The sequence below is a fragment of the Nanorana parkeri genome, unplaced genomic scaffold (genome assembly GCF_000935625.1).
Source record: "Nanorana parkeri isolate BGI_ZX_2015 unplaced genomic scaffold, ASM93562v1 scaffold1751, whole genome shotgun sequence".
In the NCBI taxonomy this organism is placed as follows: Eukaryota; Metazoa; Chordata; class Amphibia; order Anura; family Dicroglossidae; genus Nanorana; species Nanorana parkeri.
The window spans coordinates 262,086-274,776 of NW_017308019.1; the positions used below are offsets into that span (position 1 = coordinate 262,086).

At 42.5% G+C, this 12,691-nt stretch overlaps 1 protein-coding gene across 1 annotated transcript in view; it reads left to right on the forward strand.

The window, feature by feature from the left end:
• TOR4A (torsin family 4 member A) overlaps positions 1-11,564 on the forward strand; it is a 13,409-nt gene extending 1,845 nt beyond the window's left edge. The window contains exons 2-3 of the mRNA XM_018571412.1: positions 5,505-5,599; positions 10,168-11,564. Of these exons, the coding sequence (XP_018426914.1) occupies positions 10,204-11,463 (1,260 nt within the window). The 5' untranslated portion in view covers positions 5,505-5,599; positions 10,168-10,203 and the 3' untranslated portion in view covers positions 11,464-11,564. The remainder of the gene's footprint in view (positions 1-5,504; positions 5,600-10,167) is intronic.
• Positions 11,565-12,691: the final 1,127 nt, after the last annotated feature.

Below are 12,691 nucleotides of genomic sequence, written 5' to 3' on the forward strand. Positions count from 1 at the left end.
ATTTGTATTAAATGTACACAGTGATGTGTTTCCCTTTAAAATCATCACTCCACCTTTAGAAAAATCCTCACCTTTGCTGAGAGGAAATGTCATGTAGCACTAGAGAAACATGAGCTCTCAACTGACCATTTTGGACTTTTTATAAATAGGCTCCTTGGATAATACCAATATATACACAATTCTGTACAAATATTTAGCACACAGAGGCCACTAGACGATGAAAGAAGAATGTAAGATATCGTCAGAGAATGAGTCACTACGATGACCCAGAGAGTGGCTCAAACCTCAGGAAATTACTAAATGTCTCAAAAATGTCTGAGCCTTCGAGTTTCAAAGTGTACCTGTCAATTGCAGTGCATAGGGCCAAATTATGAGCCTGAAACGTATATAATTTGGCTGCAAAGCAAACTATCAACTGTTTTAGGCTGGTTTAAAGTGCAACTGCAGCCAAAACCTTTTCTTTAGTCTGGAGAGGGTTTAGAACATCTGTCAGGTTTTTATTGCTTTCTTTGTCCCCATTAGGGAGTTTCACCCTCTCTATTTGTCCTGACGCCACTGGTCGGATCATCCGTTCATCCGACACTCCCGGCCAAAAAAAATAAATCTTGCACCAGGTCCCTTTGTTCCTTAGCTCCGCCACTGACTGTAATCACTGAAAGTGAAAGGAAATCCCCAAATTTGTGTTGTCATCAAAACAGGAAAAGATGGAAATTCTCCCAATGGAATCACTAAGTCCGCTGACCACCAGCAATTTCCCTTCTTTTGTAGTGATTTCCTCTCACTTCCTGTTGTGGCTTTCAGACAGGAAGTAAAGGAAATACTCCTCCTTGTGTCAATGGGACACAAATGGCAAACCTCCCTTACTCTATCCAAAACTAAAAGAGAAGTTTGGGCTTCAGTTCTACTTTAATGGTTTGTTCACACCATAACAGTTTGTTCCCGGATCAAAAAAAGCATGCCAATGTATCCCTATGGTATTTCTGGGCTCTGTTTACACCAGCGCAGTCCGTTCCAATCCAGACAAATAAAATGCTGCTTGTCTCATTTTCTCTAGTCTGGAACACCCTGGAACACATGCAAACGCATGCAAATGCACTGGAACGCATTGGACTGCACCTAAAAGCCAACTTTAAGCTTAAATGCATGTCAAAAATGCACTGCATTGAATTTGCAGATCTGTTCCAGATCTAGTCCGGACATGGTATGAACATAGCCTAAACATCCAGTTGAAATTAATGTGAGTTTCTTAGCCCAGCCCCACCCTGCATCCTACAATACTATGCCCCGTGCTAACCTGGGAGAGCGCTAAGAACTGACATGTTGGGGTAAAGGGGGGAAGGATTTGCCCATGATCTAACTTCTAGAAAGTCACAGTTATGTAACAATGCAACTATTGGTGTCTTATCCTAGCAAGAAAATTTGCATCTTATTTGTTTATTCTCCCCAAAGTCAACTAATCAATATCTAAACACAAACCAAACTGGCTGCAAGCCATCTAAACCTAGAGTAGCTCACCATTGCCCACTGCAAGGTTATCGTCTCTCTATAAACTTCTTTGTTTTCTGCAGCCTTTTACTTCTCTTTCGTTTTATTCACTGGACCAAGGCCAGCAGGATAAGAGCCAGTGATAGGCAGGTTGTGGAGGGCTGTGTACGTAGTGCAATGCAGCAACATCTCTCGCTGTAATGTTACCACTGTCGGCAATTGTGTAAAAGTGGTTTGTATTATTTTTACTTCACAATCTATTTAAAGCTAAACTTTATGCAGAGACATTTAGGCATCTTTGGAAAAGTAATTTATAATACCTTAATATAATATATTTATAATACCATAATATGGCCTCTGTGCCCCTTCTTTCCTGTTTGTAAGACCAGTGGCCGCTTTGCCTGCTGTTTTCCAGTCCTCTAGTCTTATAACAACCCCATTTAAGTTGATGGTTTACCAGCAGCAATGTCATTACTGTAACCACTATCACAGCTGAATTTGAAGGACAGGCCAAGAGACTCCTGGTCAGTCCTGCCCGTCATTAGGAATCACCATGATTGACAGCCCAGGAGACTCATGGTCTGTTACTCCCATTTACACCTGCATGCCCTCCCACCCAAACAAACCCAGTTACAATCCCGCCCACATTTACACCCATTGACAGCGCTTCGGGGGATGTAGGGTCCCGGGGCGGCGAGGGGAGGTCAGAGCCCGCCCTCCCTCTCTCTCTCGTCCCCAGCCCGGGTCCCTGCGAGCACCCCAGCCGTGCCTCGTTCCCCCCGACAGGCGGGGGCGGGCGACAGACGGAGGAGCGACCCTCAGACACAGCCTAGGAGACTCATGGTCCATTACTCCCATTTACACCTGCATGCCCTCCCACCCAAACAAACCCAGTTACAATCCCGCCCACATTTACACCCATTCACAGCTACAATTCTCATTGTTTATCCTGCACTGAGAGGAAGTAATGTCTAGTACTGAGAGGGAGTGATGTCCTCCAATGAAAGGAAGTAATGTCCGGTACTGAGAGGGAGTGATGTCCTCCACTGAGAGGAAATAATGTCTGGTACTGAGAGGCAGTGCTGTCCGGTGATCGATCAAAAGTACGAACTTATCGAGTTGTGGGACCGCATGACTTCCGGTTTCCTCAGAACTACGAGGTTTGCACACAAAACATGTTGTGCACGAGCGCCATCCACGGCATTGCCCTGTACACATAAACCACAGCAATAAAGTAATAAAATGATCTAGGATGACAGTAAGCCAGCACGTTCTGTATCTCAGGTGCCCCACTCAAGCGGCGGCCATATTGAGTGGTGCACCTGAGATAAAGAACGTGCTGGCTTACTGTCATCCTACATCATTTTATTACTTTATTGCTGTGGTTTATGTGTATAGGGCAATGCCGTGGATGGCGCTCGTGCACAACATGTTTTGTGTACAAACATCGTAGTTCTGAGGAAACCAGAAGTCATGCGGTCCCACAACTCGATAAGTTCGCACTTTCGATACATCACCGGCACTGAGAGGAAATGATGTCAAGCACTTCCTTGACACCTCCTCCGTGTACCCAGGCATAGTTGTGGGTTCTGTGTGCTACAGATGATGTCACAGAGCCAAGAGAGGTAATTTACTGAACAACTAGCAAGCTTTACCAAAAGTGGCAACTCATGTTGGTAATGTGCTTAGGGATAGTAAGTAATGGGCCAGATTTAGACATTTTCTGGAGTTCAGCTTTAAAGGTCAGCTGACAACTTTTGTTTAAATGATATCGGCACTTTGTCAGTTCTTGAACCCTAACCTTTCTTATCTCTGTCTATGGATGCTATGAAAAGATGAATTGATCCAAAGATTGGGGAGAGTGGAAGACATCTGAATATAAAACTTTCCCTTCTAGATGATAAAATACATTGGGGGGGATTTATCAAAATGGGAGCAAACAGAATCTGGAGCAGTTCCCCATGGCAACCAATCAGCATCTCTCTTCAGTTTGCTCAGGTAAGATTTGAAAATGAAAGAGAGAAGCTGGTTGGCTGCAGTGCAAATCTGCTCCAGATTTTGTCTGCTCCAGTTTTGATAATTCCCCCTATTGTATGGAAGTGAAAGGAAGTGGCAGGATCTACCTTTGATAGCGATATGATTAGTCCCAGTTTTTGTAATAAGGGAAACGCAGTGACCCAATCACATAAGAAGGAAATTAGTTTCTAGTAGTGTTTTCTATATAAAGAGTGCACAGGACCCCTCCCAGTTTTGCTGTGGTTATAATGTGTACATGTTTAGCAGTTGCAGAAAAAAACATCCTGCCTGTAGTATGAACCAGGACATTTTTAATAATACTAAATTACAAAACTTGTGTAGCATTGACATATGATTTACATACTAGTCTGGTGAAAGTCGAGTCTCCCTTTTTAAAATGCACCAGTGCCAGACTACGGACAATAAGGCTAGGCTCACACCTAGGCCATTTACCGCGCGGATTTAGCCGCGCGATATCGCACAAAACAGAGATTTGCATTCAAGTCTATGGAAGCTGTTTACACCTTTGTGATTTGTCGCGCAGTAGAAATCACCTGTCACGCAGAAAGGTGCAGGAGCTATTTTCGGGCAGTTGTCACGCAGTTTGGGTCCCATAGACATCTCTATTCATTGAAAACTGTGCCGTTTTCAAAGCAAAGTCGCACAAACAAAAATGTGCGACAACTGCGCGAAAACAGCTCACCAGCTCAACCGCCTAGGTGTGAACCTAGCCTCAATTATTCAGATATTCCTAACAAGCAGTAAAAGAGTTTTTTAAATGTTTAATTCATCTTTTCAGAGAAAAACATCCCTCCCCGCCCCGGTCCCCGCTGCACTTATCTGCAAATATAACCCTTGCCCACATCCCTAGAGGCTGACCATCCTGGGAGAAAGAAGCCTTCTCATGTCATGTCACTGTTAAGTTGTGATATGAACTTCGAAAATGTCTTCACAATGCATATAGACACAGGGATGAATGAGGGCTTGTTTTAAATTGGTTTTACTGCTTGATCAGAATATGTAAATACTTTAGTGTGCATGATCTGGGCACACGTCCACTTAACGTAACTGTGCCTAGATCATGCACACTAAAGTATTTACATATTCTGCTCAAGCAGTAACATCAAGGGGGAAGAGGTCTGTATATCTAGAACACATTTAATGTAATCAAACGGACTAACTCATTTTTCTGTCAAAGTTGAATTTCACCACTTGTGGCAAAATCATTGAACACACTTGTGAGTTGTGGCAACACGCACCACTACATTGAATTAATTCATTTTGAACGGACCCCAATAACATGTACATAGCACAAAGCACAACACACCCACAGCATGACGCAGCGCATATGCCTTACATTGTGGTGTGCTGCATTTGCTAAGAAAGAGTCATGGGCATCACAGTGGTATAGTGGTTAGCGCTTCTGCCTTGTAGCACTGAGGGTCCTCGGTTCTAATCCCAGCTAGGTCACTATCTACACGGAGTTTGTATGTTCTCCCTCTGCTTGCGTGGGTTTCCTCCCACACTCCAAAGACATGCTGAAAGGTTAATTGGGTCTTGTCTAAACTGGCACTGTATGTATGAACTTGCAATGGGGGCCTTAGATTGTAAGCTTCTTGAGGGCAGGGACTGATGTGAATGTGCACTATGTAAAGCGCTGCAAAAATTGCTGGCACTATATAAATAATAATAATGGGAATTTTTTAATTTATTGTTGTGCATTGGCAGCCCATTCATAATTTATTAGCTGCCCTAATGCAATGCATGTTAACGTGTGCCATAACGAATGTTAAGGTGTGTGCATTAACGTACCACATTGGAACACTTAACTGTGAATTGTTTTTAGATACAATAAATCAGAAAATGGTCAAAACCAGAGGTGACCATATGATCTTTTTTTATTGCCTTTGCCATAGCAGTTCTTTAATTCATTTATGAGACTCCACAAATAAAAGATGTCATAAAACCAACATACAATTCACTATTTTAACTTTCTTTTCTAGATATGAAGAATAAGCAACAGCAATTGAACCTTCACCTCAAAATCCAATTCATCAGCTAAATCTTGGATTTTTCCACAGCGGGTACTCATAGAAAGGTATGTCCAAAAAAATGTGGGCAAAATGCAATTGAAATCAATGGCGAAGGTGAAAATGGTTTTGGTGGTTTTTAAGGGGGCAGTTGGCTCCTGGGGGTTAAAGTGACATTAAACCCTCAGATTTTTTAACATAAAACAGTACTGTAATGTGCGCCTTACTGTAATCCATGGTTGTTTCCCTTCTCTTTGCTGCTCTTCCTTTTAAATCTGTATCTGTTCTCATGCTCTGCAGAACTTCTGTTTTGCAGCAGACTGCCTTGTCTCAGGAATGGATACACGGTGTCTGTGTATCCGTTTGTATAGGCCTGTAACCTGAGCCAGCACTACAGGAAAAGACACTGAGCTAAAAAGGGAAGTTCTCCCCAAGCATGAGAAGACATGAGGATTTAAAAGGAAGAGCAGCAAAGAGAAAGGAAACAACCATGGATTACAGTAAGGCACACATTACAGTATTGGTTTATGTTAAAAAATCTGAGGGTTTAATGTCACTTTAAGGCTCATTCATGGCATACCATGCTGGCTGTAGTGCCTTTTAATTTTAAATGTCACCCTAACTCACCTTAGCTAATGTTAACAAAGTGCGTTGCAGGGTGCTGTGCTGCAGGAATATGCAGCAGGACCTATTTTTTCATGCAATGAAGGGTGATGACAGACTATTCATTGAGAATGGACTGTCTAATGCAGCGTGTATCAACACACAGCAATGTACACTGTACCACAAAATATGCCCCTCATTAGGTCCATTTTTAAAAAAAAAAATTCGAAAAAAAGAGAAAACTGGACAGTGAAAAAAAATGTAATCGTACACTGATCAAATACACAAAAAAAAGGAAAAACCACAAACACAAAGAATGTTAAATGAAATAAACTAACTGCCCCAAATGCACTAAACTACCCCCTAAAAAAATAACCTCTAAACCAGCGGTCCCAAAGTACCAGCCCGCGGGCCGCAAGTGCCGAGTTGGTACTATGTGGCCCGCAGCCAGGTGACAAGTAGGGTACGCGGTCACGGACCGCATACCTGACTTGCGGGAGCAGCTACACGGTCTGCATCTCTATCAGATGCAGACCGCAGACTGTTCCTCCCGGTACTGAGATCCTTACGGCTGGAGCTCAGTTCTGAGCTCCAGCCGAAAGAAAGGATGGATTAGTGAGGTCTGCAGCAGACCTCACTAATCACCACTAGAGCACCAGGGATTGATGTGCCTCCTCACAGCCTCCTCCTTGCAAAAAGGTAAGCAGGAGAGGGGACTGTGTATTGTATTTTATTTTATATGTGGATGTGCGGTGGGGGTTTTATTATTTTATTTTATAGTTTTTTTTATGTGTATGGGGGTAGTGTATTAGGCTACAGTGACACCTGTATCTTTAGGTGCAATTAGGAATTCCTGCATCAGGAACTTGTGTTTTTCTGCAGCAGGAATGCCTAATCTGGTGTTTACAAGTGACATCTATCACCTATTCAAGTTAATAATCAGATGACAGCAGCTGCATATAAACGCCTGCACACCGCATGTTGAGATATTTGATATGATTACATTTGGTTAGGAATCAGTCACTCTCCCTGGACGCATTGATTGTGCATCCAGGGAGAGTGTGTTCTAACTGCATGTATTCATATCACATACAATTACATGTGGTGTGCAGGCGTTTACATGCAGCGGCTGTCACCTGATCATTACCTTGAAAAGGTGACAGACGCCGCTTGCAAACACCAGATTAGGGATTCGTGCTGCAGAAAAACGCAAGTTCCTGACGCAGGAGTCCCTAATTGCACCTAAACTTACAGATATGAATAGGGACTTATTGCGTGTCTATTGGGGTCTGTAGTACCATACTGGATATAATTACATTTTATTTTGATGTACGAAATTTGGCAAGCCGGGCCCCATGGGAGAAAAAAAATTGTTGAGTGGCCCCCGAGTCAAATGAGTTTGAGACCCCTGCTCTAAACAATGACAAAACTATAATACTATTTTTTTCAGGCATATTTCAACCAAGCAACTTGGCAAATTGTATTGCAAAATCAATTGTGCAGAAATCGCTCTGCTCATCTTTAGTGTGGTGTAGCGGGCAATTGATTCCGAGATGGAACACTTTCAATTATTGTTTACCTTTTGCAATTCATATCAGTCTTTGAAAGTGACCAGGTTAATGCAGGATATTTTACCATCTATGATCTATCAAATGAATGTGTTAGACATCTGATAACTTCAAATATTCAGACAAAACAGTAGTGGCAATCCGCGGTGGGGGAACGTGATCCACACCCGGTAATAACACTTGAAAGCTTTATTGGTGTGGCCACCGGCATCATGCAGAGCAGCAACAGCATTCCAGGTGCTGGAATATTTTCTGCATATCAGAGCAATTTGTACAGTAAAGTTTCCTGTAGGTTTCTTGAAAGACTCAAGGTGCCCATACACCTTGCGATCATCAGACAACACTTTTCGTCCGATCGAACCGTCGTATGATTTTCGTACAGCGGCCCCAATCCTGCCCAGATAATCGCATAGTTGGATCAGCGGTAATTAGAAGAAAGCACCTGGATGAATTGCAGTAATCGACCGCACGTATTTTCATCTGCGCAGGTGCAGTGTAGATCATACAAATTTTTGACGTACGGAAACGCCACCAACCTTGCGAAAATCGTACGATCCACTGAAGTTTTCTAACCTGCTGGTTAGTCAAGTCGATTGATGTACAGTATTTGCGGTTGTGCACTGCCCATCAACCGTACAAATATCGGACGGAAATGCAATCGCATACGAAAGTCGGCCAATATTCGTGAGGTGTATTAGGTAAAGTACTACCCTTTTAGGTAAAGCTACACAGTTATACGAACCGAAAAGTGAACATTCTGATTCTTACAAATCTTCCTGAATAGATCTCTTTAAAGACAAAAGGATGCACACTGCACAGTACACATCAAGGTGGGCTGTTTTATTCAGTTCTGAAAGTATTTATGCAACCACCATAATACCTCCCCAGCCTGTCTCTGCTTTGAGGCTCTTGCTGTCCTTTTCAGGAACGAAAATAGGAAGTGATGGTGTCACACAATGGAAGTTGAAGCTGTTAGAGGATAATGTTGACTTCTGTTTCTCTTATTACTAGATAAAGCTTGTCAGTTGCGATATTAGCTCCTCTTGTCTTGACTGTGGACGTGTGGCAAAGAATTCCTTCCTGTTTCTGCAGAATTGAGATATAATTTGCAATGCATGTTTGGTGAGATAACTGCCTTTTGGCTTGCATCAACATTGATTTGAAATAAGATCAGCTCCTGGGAGACGCGTCAAATAAAATATGAGAGCACCAGTCAGGGGACTTCCAAGGGGAGGGTAGTGAGAGTTATGGGGGCAATTAATTACCTGTGCAAACCGAAAATCATGAGCGGAAATGGTCGTTTGTTAAGTTGATAAGACAATTTTTATGCAGACTTGTCTAATGAGTGCAAAGTTGGTCTCAGCCAGCAATGGCAATTCCTATAATTGATTAATGTCGCATATTCCTCTATGGGGCGGGGCTTAACTTCCTTTTTGAAGAACATTGTCAAAGAGCAATGTCCAAGGCCAACGCAAATGTGTGTTCCTAGTCTAGGTGCAATTCTAAGAACTTGAAATGGAACTTTACTTAAACACTATGGCAACATCTCCGGGAGCCCAGTTTTCACTGGAGCTTTAAAAAAATTCTTCATGGAATTATATTTTAAAGTGTATCTATCTCTAGTTATTTTTAAAAATTATTTTTACATTGAATGTGGAAGAATTAGAACCCCTCTCAGGGTTTATTGCTATTTGTGTCACCTTCTGTGAAAATGCACCTTCTCTGATTGGATTAGAACGACAGAAAGTGATACAAAATCTAAAACTGCAAGGTTGTAACTGGAATAGGAGTTGAGGGGAGTTCTTCAATGGGTACATCTGTTCTGGTGACAACTGTCTAAGACAGCAATGGCCAAACTGCGGCCCTCCAACTGTGGTGGAACTACGAATCCCATGAGGCTTTGCAAGATTCTCACAGACATGACTCCCGGAGAGGGATGCTTCATGGGATTTGTAGTTTCACCACAGCTGGTGGGCCGGAGTTTGGCCATCCCTGGTCTAAGAGATTTCTCCTCTCACTTCCCATGTTATCCTATAGATTAGGATGTGAAGGAAGATGTTCCTGACATGGCACTGGCAGCAGAAAAAACACTTGACAGAGGTTCTAAACATTCTCCATTTTATCCAAAACTGACAGAAATACACAATAATTCAAGATAAGTCATACTTCAAATCCTTTTTAAAATAATTTAATAGGGTATAAGCTACATTGATTGGCCTGGATGTAGTTTGCATGGACAAAGGGATAATTGCCACGTTTGTGCAATATAGAAAAGGGGACGTAGGATTTTTTATTCTTGTAATCATAACTGAAGCTTGAAAAAGTGAGATGAATGTTCAACCTATATTTGATACGTTTAGAATATAGTCAGGCTTAAGGTTTTAGAACAATCTATTCAAAACATAAAATGTGGGAATCAAATTACTGTAAGAGTGATTTGATAATATTTTGTTTTTCTATTGCAGGACATCTAGCTCTTCCATTTTCAATAAACCGTAAAAATGGATAATATGGAACCCATCCCAGAGGCTCCAGCTGCAGCGCACAAAATCTCATTGATCACTCCTATTCGTGCCGCCATCCGAATACGCAGAAAAATCAGAATGTTTAAAACCAACCATCTTCATTTGGATCTGTCTGGCAGGAGACCTCTGGACAACACCAAATCCTGCCTACTTCGTCGGCAGCTGTCTACTGAGCAGTCCGTTTATAGGGCCTCCAGCTTTGACACCCCTAATTTTTTTACATTTGACACACCGACTTTGGAGCAGGTTGCCTTTAGTAATCTAAAGCGTAAGAAAAAACGTAGGCGGTCCAGGGCAGTGCTTTATCCTGGAAACTCCAAAAAATATTTACCAGTGGAACAGAAGAGCAAAGCGAAACGGTGCCTAATATTGTTAGTAGGGATCATTTGCTTCCAAATCTTGAATGCTATCGAGAACTTGGATGACAATGTGCTAAAATATGAACTAGATGGACTTGAGAAAACAATGCATCGGGAAGTTTTTGGGCAAAAGGTTGCCATTGATGGAATAATGGACCTCCTGAAGGACTACCTGGCAACTCATTGTCATAATAAGCCATTGGTGATCTCCATGAACGGTCCTAGCGGCGTTGGTAAGAGCCACATGGGACGGATATTGGCCAAGCACTTTCGTGCAGTCATGGACAATGATTTTGTTATGCAATATTATGTCATGCACAACTGCCCAAAAGATAGTGACATTGAGGCTTGCAGGAACAATTTGTTTGACTTGATTTCAGACATGGTTACCCGGGCAGAGATCGAGGAAAAAATTCCTGTCTTCATATTTGATGAATTGGAGCTTATGCCCCCACCACTTTTGGACACATTACAAGGTTACTTCTACTTAAACCAAAACAATGAGTATCTCAATGCCATTTACATATTAATCAGCAACATTGGAGGAAATGAGGTGACCAAGTTTATCCTGCAAAACTCATCCAGCGACGTTGTGAACTTGCGACAAGAACTGCAAAGCATCATCCAATCTTCTTTGAAACAGCACCACAGAATTTGGGATATTGCTGAAATTGTCCCTTTAACTTTGTTGGAGAAAAGCCATATTGCCCATTGCTTTTTGGATGAACTCCTACGGGAAGGGTTTTACCCGGACAATAACAACATTGAAAGCTTGACAGGACAGCTAAAATATTACACTACAGAGGACAAGCAATACTCCATCACTGGGTGCAAACAGGTGGTAGCTAAAGTGAATCTTCTACAACCGTACACATGATTGTTGGTATTAAACCATTATGACTGTTGTCTAGAATGTTTATCATTCAAATTAAAGGAAGTCTGTGAGTTTAATAACCCTTTGCCCTAGTGAGGCTGAGTTCCTAATGCAGCTCCACCAGAAACACATTTGTACATGGGTTTTGTACTTTATGTTCTCCCAATGTTTATGTGGATTTCATCCCAATGGTTTATGTGGATAAACAGTTTACATAATGTTAGCACCTCACTGGGCTCTAGGCCGTATTCCCCACTAATGTAGAGATGCAGATGTTAGTGTTGAAGGTACTATACACAGCAGCTTTTAATAGGTACGCGTTTACATTCTTCCCTTCTTCATCAGCTCTAAGAATACTGTAGGGTCGGGACACTGTGCCTACAAATAACAACTGTAACCCAATGCTATTAGTTTTTGCTGCAGGGCTTTGGTACCAAAAAGAAGAGCAATTCAGAAAGTTTCCCTAACTCTTCCTAACTGAAAAAGTAACTCTAATAGTAAGACATGCCTTCACACTCAACCCTTCCCGTTACTTTTTAACCCAAAAAATAATGGTGTGACACTTATCCTCTTCCCCTACTCTTCACACAAGACCTTTAACTTGTTCCCACCTCATGCTCATTCAGCCCCAAAGTCTGAAGACATCATGTTAGTGCAGGGCTTTAGGACCAGGGACGTGCGGTCAGGGACGGCAGGTGAGGCAGAGCCTCACCTAGTATTATGAAGAAAAAAGGTGTCACCTTCAAGTCTAAAGCTGACAGCTTTTTCTCCATTCAGAGCGGCTTGTTACAGGTTGCACAGCAGGGGAAGCCTTCCCACTGTGTAACCTGTCATGGATGGAGAGCTGCCTGTTAATTACAGGCGGTGCTGCATCCTGCTTTTGACAGCTAGTTAGGTTACACAGCAGCGGGCTTCCCCACTGCTTGTGTAACCTAACTTGGTGAGGCAAAAGTTGTCACAGCCTCTGCTCTGTGTTAGAGGCTTGGGCTCTGTGGATAGTTTGGACCAATGGCAAAGCGCCATTGGTCCAAGCTGTCCAATCAAAAAAAAAACGAAGAAAAAAATCACTGCCTCACCAGGGGGGAGTAAGTGAGGGACAGAGAGGCTCCTCCCTTTCTCCTCCCCACATAGCTTGGAGATTTGGCGGAACAGGGTGGAGCTTCAGCAAGGCAGGGTGGAGCTACTGTTTAGGGCCCACCACCACAGCACCTGCACACAGTGCAATGATGTA